At 45.0% G+C, this 15810-nt stretch overlaps 1 protein-coding gene across 2 annotated transcripts in view; it reads right to left on the bottom strand.

Annotated features, from left to right (window-relative positions):
• TMEM106B (transmembrane protein 106B) overlaps nucleotides 1-15810 on the bottom strand; it is a 60286-nt gene that overhangs the window by 15061 nt on the left and 29415 nt on the right. For both annotated transcript variants that reach the window (XM_030189955.1, XM_030189956.1), the window contains exons 5-6: nucleotides 6270-6410; nucleotides 6087-6136 (exon numbers count right to left, since the gene is read on the bottom strand). In XM_030189955.1, coding sequence (XP_030045815.1) covers nucleotides 6087-6136; nucleotides 6270-6410 — 191 coding nt within the window. The remainder of the gene's footprint in view (nucleotides 1-6086; nucleotides 6137-6269; nucleotides 6411-15810) is intronic.

The following is a 15810-nucleotide window of genomic DNA, read 5'->3' as shown; positions in this document are numbered from 1 at the left end:
GGTGGAGATGGGTTGGGATGGGTTAAAATTTTGCGGGGATGGGTAAGATTCCAGTCCCCGTGCAACTCTCTATTTTGGAATCCTCCTTGAATTTGCCTCACTTTCTTTTGGTTGATGCTCACTTTTCTGTGAGGACATTGTCTGTCTCCCTCCTCTTTTTGTTTTCCTATTTTTGAACAGCATCCATGTTTGATGTAAAGTTTTGACTTTTGTAGCTACTCCTTTAAGGTTTTTTTTATGTTGTGTGGGTTTTTAACATTTTCTTCATTTTAGAATAGTTTCCTTTTTGAAAGTTAAATGCTGAAGTATTAGATTTCCTGTGTTTACTTACTCCAGAGAATATATCAAATCTGATCATGTTATGATCACTGTTATCAAGTGGCCCTAGCATCATTATTTCCTGTACCAGATCATGTGCTCCACCAAGGACTAGGTCTAGAATTGTTCCTCCTCTTGTTGGTTCCTGAACCTGCTGCTCTATAAAGTAGTCCTTGATTTCATCAAGGAGCTTTACCTCCATAGCATGCCTTGATGTTATATTTATCCAGTCGATATTGGGGTAATTAAAATCACTAATAGTACTTATACTTAATTTTCTACTCTAGACAACCCTGTATTGCAGGTGCCAGTGCACATGTATGTATGAAAAAATACGTGGAGAAAAAAAGACTTCAGAGCCCTCAGGAATAATTCTCTTTACAATGATGTGTTTCAAACTAAGAGAACTCCTTACTTCAATCATTAGTCTTCACAAAAAAAACTCCACTCTTCTAATTCACAAAATACTAGTGCATGCACTTCAAACAATACAAAAGGTAGAGGCCGTTTTTCACGCCATAAAGCCGGTGAACACTATCAAAAATATAACTTAGCTTGTGTCTTTCAAATGTCCATTCTCTTCCAGAATATCAGCTACAAAAACGCCCAACAGGAGAACCCTGTTTCGCCGCCACCGGGCTATTTCAAGGGCTAGTATTCGCTTTCTTCACACAATATTATTCCACCACTGCTTTGCCCCTTAATGGCGTCTTTAAACTTCGAATGGCTTCCTTACTCATTATATAGCTGATTATCCCCCGTCACTTCCTCTGACGTCATATCCTTCTTGACATCCAATGCTTACCAGGATCCCCTTAACCCGTCACAACAGGTCAGGAGTGCATCATAAAAAGGCTTTCCATTCTATCGATATATTTAATCCCTTAGGGATCACAGTTTGTAAAGAAAAAATCCATCGTTGTTCTTTTTGTCTAAGCATTTTTCTCACATCTCCTCTCCTCTCAGTCACAACAATCTGTTCCAACACAATACAACGTAATTCTGAAAATTCATGATTTTTCAGTAAACAATGAGAAACCAAGGGTTCATATGTTTTTCTGGCTTGTATGCAGTGACGATGTTCAATCAACCTTGTCTTCAACATTCGAGACGTTTGCCCCACATAATACAATTCACAAGGACATTTCAATAGATAAATCACATTTTTTGATTGACAATCTGTGATAGCTTTCAGCATGATTTTCCTGCTGGTATGAATGTCTTCAAATTCATGCTCCTTCAACATATTTGAACATACTGAACAATGGCCACACTCCCCATGATAGCCTATAATTCTGTCCCTCCCACTATGTCTGTTCCATGTGTCCGCTCGACACAAAACATCTTTTAAATTACTCTGTCTTTGATATGAAAACATAACCTGAAGATCCTGAAAACAAGGGTAAATCCTCAATATATGCATGTGTTTCTTAATTAATTTCACCATCTGGTTAGAATGTATGTTATATTTCATAACACGTGACAACTTCTTCTTGCTCGTTCTCCTGTCTCTTAGGTTGCAATAACCACTCTCTATGATTAAACAAGGCACGTTTCCTTGCCTTGCTGACCAGTTTATCAGGATATCCTCTGTCCATCAATTTTTGTTGAAGATGAAATGTCTGATGATGATACATGTCAGTGGAGGAACAAATTCTACGGTACCTCAAAAATTGAGCAAAAGGAATGTTAGTTTTGCAGTGACTCGGATGCATGCTTCGAAAATGCAACGTGGTGTTACGATCAGTAGCTTTAACATGTACAGATGTTTGCCATTGATTTTCTATCTTCGTCAATTGTACATCTAAAAAAGAAATAGCTACAGCACTACTGCAATATTCAAATTTAATGTTGGCATGACACCCATTTAAATATGCCACAAAAGCTTGTAATTGCAAAATTGTACCGTCCCATAACATAAAAATATCATCTATGTACCTCCACCAACTTTTAATGTATCTCTTCCAAATAGATTCATATACCCATTGAGTTTCATAGGCTTCCATAAATAAATTAGCTATCGTGGGTGAACATGCTGCACCCATTGAAATCCCCGTTTTTTGTATGTAGTATTTTTTGTTAAACGTGAAATAATTTCTTGTTAATGTGATCTGAATCAGATCCAATATGAACCTAGTGGGGATCATTTGAGGACGTGCCCTGCTTTCTAAAATCTGTTCCAATATTTGAATGGCCTCGTTCTGGGGAATTGACGTATATAACGCCACCACATCTAAAGTCACTATCAATGTGGTACTACTTATTTCTGTTTTTTTCTGTTCAAATAGCCTTAAAAAATGAGAACCATCTTGGATATAAGATCGAATGTTCTGCAAAAATGGTTGCAATATCTTATCTATGTACTGTGCAGGACGCTCCAACAATGAGCCTCTTGCTGCCACAATGGGTCGCCCAGGAGGATTTCTTATATTTTTATGTATTTTTGGGAGAGTATAGAATACCGGAATTTTGAAACCCTGAAAATTCAAAAAGGAATATTCTTTCTGTGATCCCTAAGGGATTAAATATATCGATAGAATGGAAAGCCTTTTTATGATGCACTCCTGACCTGTTGTGACGGGTTAAGGGGATCCTGGTAAGCATTGGATGTCAAGAAGGATATGACGTCAGAGGAAGTGACGGGGGATAATCAGCTATATAATGAGTAAGGAAGCCATTCGAAGTTTAAAGACGCCATTAAGGGGCAAAGCAGTGGTGGAATAATATTGTGTGAAGAAAGCGAATACTAGCCCTTGAAATAGCCCGGTGGCGGCGAAACAGGGTTCTCCTGTTGGGCGTTTTTGTAGCTGATATTCTGGAAGAGAATGGACATTTGAAAGACACAAGCTAAGTTATATTTTTGATAGTGTTCACCGGCTTTATGGCGTGAAAAACGGCCTCTACCTTTTGTATTGTTTGAAGTGCATGCACTAGTATTTTGTGAATTAGAAGAGTGGAGTTTTTTTTGTGAAGACTAATGATTGAAGTAAGGAGTTCTCTTGGTTTGAAACACATCATTGTAAAGAGAATTATTCCTGAGGGCTCTGAAGTCTTTTTTTCTCCACGTATTTTTTCATACATACATGTGCACTGGCACCTGCAATACAGGGTTGTCTAGAGTAGAAAATTAAGTATAAGTACTATTAGTGATATAGTTTCTACTTTCCTTTATTTTTTGGTAATTAAAATCACCCATTATTATTGTTTTACCCAGTTTGTTAGTTTCCCCTAATTTCTGATAACATTTCTGCATCTGTCAGTTGATCCGGGCCAGCTGGACAGTGGTATACTCCTATCACTATCCTTTTCCACTTTACATGGAATTTCTATCCATAGGGATTCCAAGATTTGTTTATTGTCTTAAAGAATTTTTAGTCTATTCAAGGCCCTCAACGTATACACCCTCTACCAATTCAGTCCACCCTAACACTGCAATATAATCTGTACCCTAGTATAAGTGTCCCATTGGTTACCTTCCTTCTAACAGGTTTCAGAGATACACATTTTATCTATATTTTCATTTAGTGAAATAAATTCTAACTCTCCCATTTTATTTCTTAGGCTTCTAGCATTTGCATACAGATATTTCAAACAATGTTTGTTATTATTGTTTACAACTTGTTCAGCAGTTAACAGAGAAATCTTTAAAATCTGTCTGTTCTGTATTTAAATACTTTAAAGCACATTTTCAAAGCACAGACTTAAAATGTTCCATAGTATAGTCTACGGAACTTTTTAAGTATAAGTGCTTTGAAAACACACCTCCTAGTTTACTATGGTCTTTATTGCAGCATCACTATTGAGATGCCCCATCTTCCCTGTTTTGGTGATATCTTTATAAAAAAAAAAAAAAAGACACCTTGTTCTGAACCATGTGTTTTTCAGCGACTGTTGGCCTTTCCCCAGTTTCTAGTTTAAAAGCTGCTCTGTCTCCGGCCTGGTTCCACCCTGGTTAAAGTGGAACTCATGTTTCCAGAATAGGCTCTCCCCTTCCCCAGAATATTGCCTATTCCTAACAAATCTAAAACCCTCCTTTTTACGTTTCATCCACACATTGAGACTCTGGAGCTCTGCCTTTGTCTTGGATCCTGTGCGTGGAATGGGGAGCATTTCTGAAAATGCTACCCAGAAGGTTCTGGATTTGACCTTTTTACCTAAAAGCCTAAATTTGACTTTCAGAATTTCCTTCCTACATTTTTCTTTGTCACTGGTACCCACATGCAGGTGATTCCCCAGCACTGTCTAAATTCTTCAAGTACAGTCTCGTGTAGAGTTGACAAGTCTGCATGAGGGATATGAGCATCGAGCTTGAAAAACGTTTCTGGTAAAGGAGTCCAGAGTGTGAGCCTCTTTACCCAGGGAGCCAAAGCATGAGTGCAGGAGCTCTTGGCCCTTTTGAAAGTGGATTTGACTACCATAAAAATGGTGGGCCAACTAGGAGCCTTCCAGACTCTGTAGGTGGAGTCTGCCTTCTTTGGTACTACCTGCACAGAAAGGTGTCTCTCAGTTTCTTATCTGTGCATCCCACACAACATTGTGTACAGAAGTGTCACAGCCTCCCATGGCGGAGAATCATAGTACTGTTAACAACTCTGCCCTGGGCTTGCTCTCCATGTCCAACTGAAATGGAATGGCAACAGTCATTGCCCTGAAAAAGGCTCTCTTTTCTCCTGTGGTGGGGAGGGATTCGAGGATATAACTAAAAATCTCTCCAAGAAGTTTTTAGGTTCCTCCTCAGAAGCCCAAGAGTAATCCGTCTCAGAATCAGCAAAATAGTCATAATATGTCGAGTCTGTGCCTTCCTTTGTCTGTTGGAAGGTGGTCCAGACCTCTATAATGGGTGTAGGGGGGCTCAGCTTGTCCCTGACAGTCCAGGGGAGCTTCTTCCCCTGATGTCGAGAGGGTCACCTGCATGGGTACACGCCGTGCCAGGTATGACACCGGAATCGACGACCACCTGACAATCGAACTGGGCTGAGGTGGCTCCATGTCTGGCACAAGTGCTCTTGATGCCTCAGTACCGTGCCCTGGAAGAAGGCACACTGGCTCCTCCTGGAGCATGGCTCGGATCTGCCCCTCGAGGACAGGCATCAGAAAAGGCTGGGAAGTGCCAGCATGGAAACAGCCTGGGTATCTTCTAGTGCCGAATCAGAAGTGGGGTCAGGTCGTGTGAAGACCGGCTCAGTAGCACCACAATAATGGAGAGGGGAGCACTCCTCATGGTGCCAACGCTTCTCAGGTGTTGGTAATGACAATGCCCCAGAGTTAACAGCACCATGCCTCAAGTAGGACAGAGGCTTATGGTTCTTTGCCTTCTTCCAAGGCATGGCATCGTGGTGCTGAGGACGTCTGTCAAATCCATCTGTGTGTACTAACTGTAGGGGTTTTTTTTTTTCTGTGCTATCCAGCTAGAGCACCTACATTAGAGCATTAACTGGTTAGTGCAGGGTTAACACAGGAGCATCTAGCACCTCCTACATAGGAGGCGGTAAGTGCTCCAATGGTAATTTTTAAAATGGCCGCATATAATGCTAACATTAGTGCATGGCCATATAGTCAGAAAATATCCCTTTTTGACAGCTATGATAGACATGGCTTTTGCTTGCAGGAAAATCCCGTGCTAAGGACATGCTAAGACTATTTCTTACCGCAGCTTAGTTTGTTTTGAATATATAGTCAATTGGAATGTGAGTACACAGTGCACCCCCAGAATGTCTGGTTCAGTTTGGGAAGGCAGTATAGAAGTCTTTTGTGAAATTAATACTTACTATATGTCATTCAATTCATCGCCTATTGTTGTGGGAACCATGTAGTCAATCTGTAAAACCAATTAAGATTTTTTTTTTTTTTATTTCAAAAAGAATATACTAACATTAGAGAATTCAATAAACAATGACAAAACAGTTTTATAATACATGATAGTTTACCTCTCAACACCCAGGGCAGCTTACCTGCTTCATCTCTAGTGGTCCGATGCTGGTAATGTTGTTCACTCGGACTTGTCCGAGAACGGTTTTGTAGAACTGAACTTGTCCTACGATGTTAACAACTTTAACAGAATAGTAGTTGTTGTTTGTAATGTTTAGTAAGTTCTGAGAAAAGAATTAAATGTACAGACATTAACATGGAAACACACCTTCAAAGCAAAGCAATCTTTTAGTATTTTCTTGGGCTCTATAGAACTGAATATGAACTTATCCTTTGGAATACATTCTAAGTGTTCTTCCCTGTTTGGCATCAATGATCCTACTAGTACAATGCACAGCAACAGATACATGTCATCAGAGTAGTTAAAGGTTAACTAAAAATATTCTGGTCTATACAGTGTCCAGAAAAAAATGGGACCCTTTACATAGTTTCAAAATATTTTGCAACAATTTAAATGTTTAGTATGACCTTTGAAAATATATTAGTATTTTTTTTCTCAGTTAATTCATAATTTGTGTTCAAACAGTCCTCCCTCAACCTTGACACATTCACAAAGTCTTCGATATCACCAAGTTGTTGGCTCAATGAATACTGTGGTTTCATTAATTAAGAGCTCAACTGTTTTGCGAACTGGATGTGTTAGAACTCCATCCTGATGAAAAATAAAGTACTCTGAAATTGTCTCGAAATTCAGGCAGAAGTACTTGCTGCAGGAGGACATTTTTGGATTATTTGGAAAAATGTTGGGGATCGACACCATGCAGTCATTATCCGTACTACGTGTATTCAGCCGGCGGCAGTCTGTGCTTTTTTTTCAAGTGCTAAATTAGCCCCAGCTATTCAATGCTAGGTCAGGTATAGGCACCAGCACTGAATATTTGGGTAAGACTGGATATATCATCACTGCCAGAACATAAGTGGATCCTTGCCGATATTCAGATCCAACACCCCTCTCACCACTTATTTATTAGGATTTATTTACCGCCTTTACTTGAAGAGCATAGGGACATGTCCCTGCCTCTTATCCTCCTTCCTTCCCTGAAAAAAAGAACAAGGCCTCCCCCCACCAACAGTGATGCCTGGTAGTGTAGAAGAGAAAGGGCAGAAGCAATGTCCATTCAGTCCTGCCCATTACAGCTCCCACTTCAACATGGCTGCTGCATCCTCTAGTAATAGTCTCACTACTGGAGGATCTGATTCTCTTTAGTGGGTTTGTCGGGGGGGGGGGGGGGGGGAAGGGGAGAAGAGCACAGGAGTAAAGGGAACTATCTGGAAGTTATCCAGGCTCCGGATGATATTCTGAACTGGTACCCAGAAAGCTAACTGGGCAAAGATAGGCCTGCTTTTTATGCAGTCTGATTTGTTTCTCCAGCTATGCAGGCACCAGTACTGAATATTGCCAGCAACTGTCTAACTGCCAGCTCCTCCCCAACTTGGTAATTCCCCTCTCTCCTGCTCGGTTTCAGTTTGGCCAGTTAAGCGAAGATACTTACCTGTAGCAGGTATTCTCAGAGGACAGCAGGCTGATTGTTCTCACATGTGGGTCGGCGTCCACGGTGGCCCAGGAACGGAGATTTTTCCAGCAAAAATCCAAAGAACTTTATGACAGCTTTTGGAATGCGGGACAGACGCACTGTGTATGCGCGGCCATCTTCCAGCCCGCGCGCATCCGTTCCCGCCTCAGTTATGTAAAAAAGCAGTAAAGACCAACAACAACTCCAAAGGGGAGGTGGGCGGGTTGGTGAGAACAATCAGCCTGCTGTCCTCGGAGAATACCTGCTACAGGTAAGTATCTTCACTTTCTCCGAGGACAAGCAGGCTGCTTGTTCTCGCATGTGGGGTATCCCTAGCCCCCAGGCTCACTCAAAACAATAAACAATGGTCAACTGGGCCTCACAACGGCGAGGACATAAGAAAGATTGACCTAAGAAGAAACATCTGAGTGTGCAGCCTGGAACAGAACAAAAATGGGCCTAGGGGGGTGGAGTTGGATTCTAGACCCCGAACAGATTCTGCAGAACTGACTGTCACATCAGGAATCTTGCTGAAGGCAGTAATGAGAGGTGAATGTGTGGACTGATGACCACGTCACAGCCTTGCGAATCTCTTCAAAAGTGGCTGATTTCAAGTGGGCCACTGACACTGCCATGGCTCTAACACTATGAGCCGTGACATGACCCTTAAGAGTCAGCCCAGCCTGGGCATAAGAGAAGGAAATGCAATCTGCTAGCCAAATGGAAATGGTGCATTTCCCGACAGCAACTCCCCTTCTGTTGGGATTGAAAGAAAAACATTTGGGCAGACTGTCTGAAGGGGCTTATCCGCTCCACATAGAAGGCCAATGCTCTCTTGCAGTCCAATGTATGCAACTGACTTTCAACAGGGCGGGTATGAGGACGGGGAAAGAATGTTGGCAAGACAATTGACTGGTTCAGATGGAACTCCAACACCACCTTCGGCAAGAACTTAGGATGCGTACGGAGGACTACGCTATTATGAAGAAATTTAGTATAGGGAGCATGGGCTATCAAGGCTTGAAGCTCACTGACTCTACGAGCTGAAGTAACAACCACCAAGAAAATGACCTTCCAAGTCAAATACTTCAGATGGTAGGAATCCAGTGGCTCAAAAGGAGGTTTCATCAGCTGGGTGAGGACGTTGAGATCCCATGACACTGGTGGAGGTTTGACAGGGGGCTTTGACAAAAGTAAACCTCTCATGAAGCGAACAACTAAAGGCTGTCCCAGAGATAGGCTTACCCTCTACACAATAATGAAAAGCACGGATTGTGCTAAGGTGAACTCTTACTGAGTTGGTCTTGAGACCAGACTCTGACAAGTGTAGAAGGTATTCAAGCAGGGTCTGTGTAGGACAAGAGCGAGGATATAGGGCTTTGCTGTCACACCAGAGGGCAAACCTCCTCCATTTAAAAGAGTAACACCTCTTTGTGAAATCTTTCCTGGAAGCAAGCAAGACTCGGGAGACACCCGCAGAAAGACCTAAGGAGGCGAAGTCTACGCTCTCAACATCCAGGCCGTGAGAGCCAGAGACTGGAGGCTGGGATGCAGAAGCGCCCCCTTGTTCTGAGTGATGAAGGTTGGAAAACATTCCAATCTCCAGGGTTCTTCGGAGGACAACTCCAGAAGAAGAGGGAACCAAATCTGACACGGCCAAAACGGCGCAATCAGAATCATGGTTCCGCGGTCTTGCTTGAGTTTCAGCAGAGTCTTCCCCACCAGAGATATGGGAGGCTATGCATACAGAAGGCCCTTCCCTCAATGAAGGAGAAAGGCATCTGAATCTAGTCTGTCGTGGGCCTGAAGTCTGGAACAGAACTGAGGGACCTTGTGATTGAGCAGAGTGGCAAAAAGATCCACCAAGGGGGTGCCCCACTCCCGGAAGATCTTGCGTACCACGCCCGAGTTGAGCGACCACTCGTGAGGTTGCATAATCCTGCTCAACCTGTCGGCCAGACTATTGTTTACGCCTGCCAGATAGGTGGCTTGGAGAAACATGCCATGGCGACAAGCCCAAAGCCACATCTAGACGGCTTCCTGACACAGGGGGCGAGATCCGGTGCCCCCCTGCTTGTTGATGTAGTACATGGCAACCTGGTTGCTGTCTGAATTTGAATAATTTGATTGGACAGCCGATTTCTGAAAGCTTTTAGAGCGTTCCAGATCACTCGCAACTCCAGATTGATTGATCTGAAGACCTGATTCTTGGAGGGACCAAGCTCCTTGAGTGTGGAGCCCATCTACATGCGCTCCCCACCCCAGGAGAGATGCATCCGTGGTCAGCACTTTTTGGGGCTGAGGAATTTGGAAGGGACGTCCCAAGGTCAAATTGGATCGAATTGTCCACCACTGAAGGGAATCGTGAAAATCGGTGGACAGCTGGATCACATCTTCTAGATTCCCCGCAGCTTGATACCACTGGGAAGCTAGGGTCCATTGCGCAGACCTCATGTGAAGGTGTGCCATGGCCGTCACATGAACTGTGGAGGCCATATGGCCTAGGAGTCTCAACATCTGCCGAGCTGTGATCTGCTGAGATGCTCTGGCCATGGAAACCAGACACAGAAGATTGTCTGCCCTCATCTCGGGAAGATAGGCCCGAGCTGTCTGAGAGTCCAGCAGAGCTCCTATGAATTCTAGTTGTTTTTATTTATTTAAATTTTCCAATATATCACCACATAAAGTGAATATGCAATCGGCATTATTTAACATTAGGAAACAAAAATGATAAGTATATATCTTTACAGCCCATTTGTCCACAAGTTAAAGAAATTTGATTCCAAGATTAAGGAAATTAAAAAAGAAAAAAAAAATACAAAAATGAATAATCAATAGATGCTTCCTCTGGTTCAGACCCCAGCCAGCTAAATTAGGGAAGGTTTACTATATTCACATCAACTCTTGCATCAATAAACTCTTTCAACTGTTTTGGATCTACAAACTGAAAATGTTTACCCTCAAGCATCACATTACAAAAACAAGGAAAACGCAAAACAAAATTTGCTCCCAATGCCACCACCCTGGGGCGAAGTTCCAAAAAGGCCCTTCGTCTCATCTGTGTAGGCCGTGAGAGATCTGGAAAGATACGGACCTTTGAGCCCAAAAACAGATTTTCTAAGTGTCTCAACGAAAGCCATAGTACGGCATTCCTATCAGGCTCCAACGCGAAAGTGGCAAGCAGAGTTAACCTCTGAGTAACTATTTCTAATGAGCTTTCTAGGAATGAGGTAAGATTCATTCCCTCCCCTATTATGGGGGGGGGGGTTTCCCACCACCACTCCAGTACTACCGATGTAATAAGCCCGTGTAATGGGAGGGAGTGAGTCCTTGTCCATTCCCAGGATGTCCACCAAATATTTAACCATCTCCAAAGGAGAACTTAACGGCGATTTGGGAAAATTAAGAAACTTAAGGTTAAGCCTTTTAGTCTGATTTTCAAGGTATTCAAGTCGTTTATGTAGGAAATTATTGTCTTTAACCAAAGCTGTTTCTATAGATCCCATTTCTTGAATTTTGATATCCACACGTTCCAATTTCTGGGTTTGCTGTGCAGTCACTTGTGCTTGAAGCAGGGCAGCCTCAGAAAGAACTTCAATATCAGAAGAATTCTGCTTTAAAGTAGTTTGCATAGAGGTTTGGATATTGTAAACCATATCCCATAGTGACTCCAGCGTCACAATTGCTGGTCTAATCACTCCACTAGCCACAGGAGGAGATTGAGGTAGACTATCAGCCCGAGCTAACTTGGAAACAATAGCTTGAGGCAATACCTTTGAAGCCTGTTGTAGTAATGTTTCCTGAAGTTGAGAATCTATCTCAGTTGCTGCAGTCACACCCTCAGACAGGACCAGCTGAGCCACTTCAGCGTCTGTCTCTGTTTGAACAGGCAGCAACTCTCTTCCAGGCTGGGGAGGTGCAATTCGCTCCACAATCGATTCCGAAGGGCCGAGAGCTGCAGTGGGGGTCGAAGTTCCCTGAGGACCCGGTTGCTGCCTGGGAAATTGCAGGGTTGTTTGTTTCATCGTTGAGGTCACAGGAACCGAGGGAAATTCCTTTACCTTCCCCCTCCGCTTCCCCATGGTTAACGAGGCTACAGAGGCACCGAGAGAAACTCACAAACAGCAGCCTCCAGGAGCAAACACAGGTGCGTCTATTCACAGCGCCATCTTGGAAACCTATGAATTCTAGTTGTTGAACTGGAAGAAGGTGGGACTTTGGGTAATTGATGACAAACCCTAGTAGCTCCAAGAGTCAAATAGTCATCTGAATGGACTGTAGAGCTCCTGCCACTGAGGTGTTATTCACCAGCCAATCGTTGAGATAAGGGAACACATGCACTCCCAATCTGCGTAGCGACGCTGCAACTACTGCCAGGCATTTTGTAAAAATCCTGGGCGCAGACACGAGACCAAAGGGTAGCACACAATATTGGAAGTGCTGTGTTCCCAGACGGAATCGAAGATACTTCCTGTGAGCTGGAAGTATCGGAATGTGAGTGTAAGCATCCTTTAAAGTCCAGAGAGCATAGCCAATCGTCATTCTGAATCATGGGAACTTTTCTCAGACCAGATATTTTTGTTCAGGGCCCTTAGGTCTAGGATGGGACGCATCCCCCCGTTTTCTTTTGCACAAGGAAGTACCTGGAATAGAATCCCAGCCCTTCTTGCCCTGGTGGAACGGACTTGACCGCACTGGCGCTAAGAAGGGCGGAGAGTTCCTCTGCAAGTACCTGCCTGTGCTGGAAGCTGAAGGACTGAGCTCCCGATGGACAATTTGGAGGTCTGGAGATCAAATTGAGGGACTACCCTAACCGGACTATTTGAAGAACCCATCGGTCGGAGGTTATGAGAGGCCACCTTTGGTGAAAAAATTTTAACCTCCCCCCCGACCGGTAGATCATCCAGCACAGGTACTTTTATGGCTGCTATGCTCAACTGGAGCCAGTCAAAAGCCCATCCCTTGCTTTTGCTGGGGAGATGCAGGGGCCTGTCTGGGCACATGCTGTTGACGCGAACGAGCGCGCTGGGGTTGAGCCTGGGAAGGCTGTCGGGAAGGTGGATTGTACCAATGCTTATTGTAAGCATAGGAAGCATTCCTCCTTCCCCTGAAAAAGTCGTCTACCTGTTGAGGTAGATGTTGAAGGCGCCGAGTGGGAGAGTTTGTCAAGGGCAGTTTCCCGCTGGTGGAGCTGCTCTACCACCTGCTCGACCTTCTCGCCAAAAATATTATCCCCCTGGCAAGGGACATCCGCAAGCCGCTGCTGGGTCCAATTGTCCAGGTTAGAGGCACGCAGCCATGAGAGTCTGTGCATCATTATACCTTGAGCAGCGGATCTGGATGCAACATCAAAAGGGTCATAAGCACCCCTGGACAGGAATTTACGACACGCCTTCAGCTGCCTGACCACCTCCTGAAAAGACCTGGCGTGCTCCAGAGGGAGCTTATCCACCAAGTCCGCCAGTTGCTTTACACTGTTCTGCATGTGGATGCTCGTGTAGAGCTGATAAAACTGAATTTTGGACACAAGCATAGAGGACTGGTAGGCCTTCCTCCCTAAAGAGTCTAAAATTCTAGTTTCTCGCCCTGGGGGTGCCGAGGCGAAATCTCTAGCACTCCTGGCTCTCTTGAGAGCAGAATCCACAACCATAGAGTCGTGAGGTAACTGCAACTTCATCAACTCAGGTTTTCCGTGGATTCGATACTGGGACTCTGCTTTCTTGGAAATGGTGAGATTAGTTAACGGTTTCATCCAGTTCCTGAGCAATGTCTCTTTAAGGACATTATGCAGAGGGGCAGTGGACGACTCCTTAGGTGATAAAGGATAGTCAAGGACCTCGAGCATCTCAGTCCTGGGCTCATCCTCAGTTACCACAGGGAAAAGCATGCCCACATACATTTCCCGGACAAATGACGAGACGGAGAGACGCTCCGGCGGAGAAAGCTTCCTCTCAGGTGAAGGAGTGGGATCAGAAGGAAGACCACAAGACTCCTCTGAAGAGAAATATCTGGGATCTTCCCCTTCATCCCAGGAGGCATCCTCCTCGGTATCGGACAAGAGTTCTCGAACTGCAGTCCAAAACCGGGCCCGTCTCGACGCCGAGGAACCATGTCCCCGATGGTGATGTCGAGAAGTCGACTCCCATGCCGGCGGTGATGAAGCTCCCTCCAACGATGTCGACGGGGAGTTGACCTGGGTGGCAGCGGAGGCTGATGCCGCAAGCGCTACCAGTGTCGGGGACCTCACCACAGGCTGCCGCTTCCATCGATGGTACTGAGGGCGCAAGCACCCCCGGTACCGAGGCAGACTGATGCAGCAGCCCTTCCAGAAGGCCTGGAAGAATGGCTTGGATGCTCTCCTCCAGAGTCGCTGTCGAGGAAGGCTGTGGGGCCGGTACAGAAGACGATGTCAGAATCTGTGGAGGCCTGGGAGGCGGTACCGGGCGGTCCGAAGATCGACACACCGACACCTCTTGTATGGAGGGAGAGCGTTCCTCCTGGCGTCAACACTTTCTGGGTGCCGAGTCCCTCGACGCCCCAGAGCTCCTGGTACCGTGTCTCGAAAGAGACCGGTGCTTCTTCGCCTTCGCTCGAAGCACGTCACCAGTACTCCTTGGTACCGACGAGGACGTGGAATCCACACGCCTCCTCGGGGGCGGGTCCGACAGTGGTCGATCCCGGTGGGCCTGCACAGCAGGAGCCTTCAAGACAGGTGGAGACCCACTCAACGGCTCGCTACTCCCAGTTAGTGGTGAAGTCCGGACAGCCATTACCTGCGCTCCCGATGTCAACCTCGGTACCGCTGTCGACGTCGAGGAATCAGTCGGAGCTCCAAAAAGACGGTCCCGAAGAGCTCTTCTCGATGCCTGTGTCCGTTTTTTTTCAAACTCAGACACAACTTGCAAGCGCCTGGGCGATGGTCGGGCCCAAGGCACTGGATGCACCAGGAGTGTGGGTCAGTGCCCGAGATCGACTGCTGGCACCCAACACACTTCTTGAAGCCGATGGGAGTCTTCAATGACATCAGCGGAAAAATCACGGCGGCGAAATCAAAAGGCTTGATTGTGCCGGACGAGGGCACAAAAAGGAGTACCGTGTACGTGTGGCCCAAGAAGGCCGCAACGGAAGCAAAAGGAAACTTAACAGGGGGGAAAAAAAACTAAGAAAACGAAGTTTTTTTTTTTTTTTTTTAAATACTGGAAAAAAGAAGAGACAAAAAAAGGCTACGTAAACCAAAAAGAAAGCGCTGAAAAACAACTAGAAGGACGCCTAAGTCTTTCCTCGGGCCTGAGGGAGAGAGACCGACACGCAGCCACTCTCCACCGCAGAAAAAGAAAAACTGAGGCGGGAACGAAGATGGCCGCACATGTGCAGTGCGTCTGTCCCGCGCTCCGGAAGCTGTCATAAAGTTCTTTGGATTTTTGCTAGAAAAATCTCCGTTCCTGGGCCGCCGATCCATATGTGAGAACAAGCAGCCTGCTTGACCTCGGAGAAATATGGTTATTCAGAGGCACTGTCTGGTTGTGTGCTGCAGATTTTACAGAAGGACGGGTAAAACAAACTATTCTCTTTCCACCCCTAGGAGCGAGATTCAATTCAATTCAAATTAGGTCTTATATACGGCTAAAATCCCCTTTCCAATGTTCAGTGCAGTCTACATCAATTAATTTACATGACTCAGGGCCAGATGCACTAAACTTAACGAGCCATTAACAAGCAAGTAGTAAACCCTGGCATGCACTAAAGACTTTTTTCCGACGACGGTAGCAGCTAACGAAAGCGGAATGCAGATGAGCAAATTGTGTAGAAACCCTATTGTAATGAGATGAACTAACCTTTTCCAATTGCCTTAACGCTGGAAAATCTAACGAGAGGTCTGTACCTCTCGCTGGGGCTGTGCAGGATAGAAAACTGCTACAAAAGTAACAAAAAAAAAAAAAAAAAAAAAAAACCACCACACGTGTATTTTGGTCATCATCCCCCCCCATCCAAAAAACGTCCATTTTGGCTGTCAATCTCCCTGCAACAATAAAAACGTCTTTTTTGGCAG

This window comes from Microcaecilia unicolor, chromosome 1, assembly GCF_901765095.1.
Source record: "Microcaecilia unicolor chromosome 1, aMicUni1.1, whole genome shotgun sequence".
Lineage (NCBI taxonomy): Eukaryota > Metazoa > Chordata > Amphibia > Gymnophiona > Siphonopidae > Microcaecilia > Microcaecilia unicolor.
This window is presented reverse-complemented; position numbering and strand designations above follow the sequence as displayed.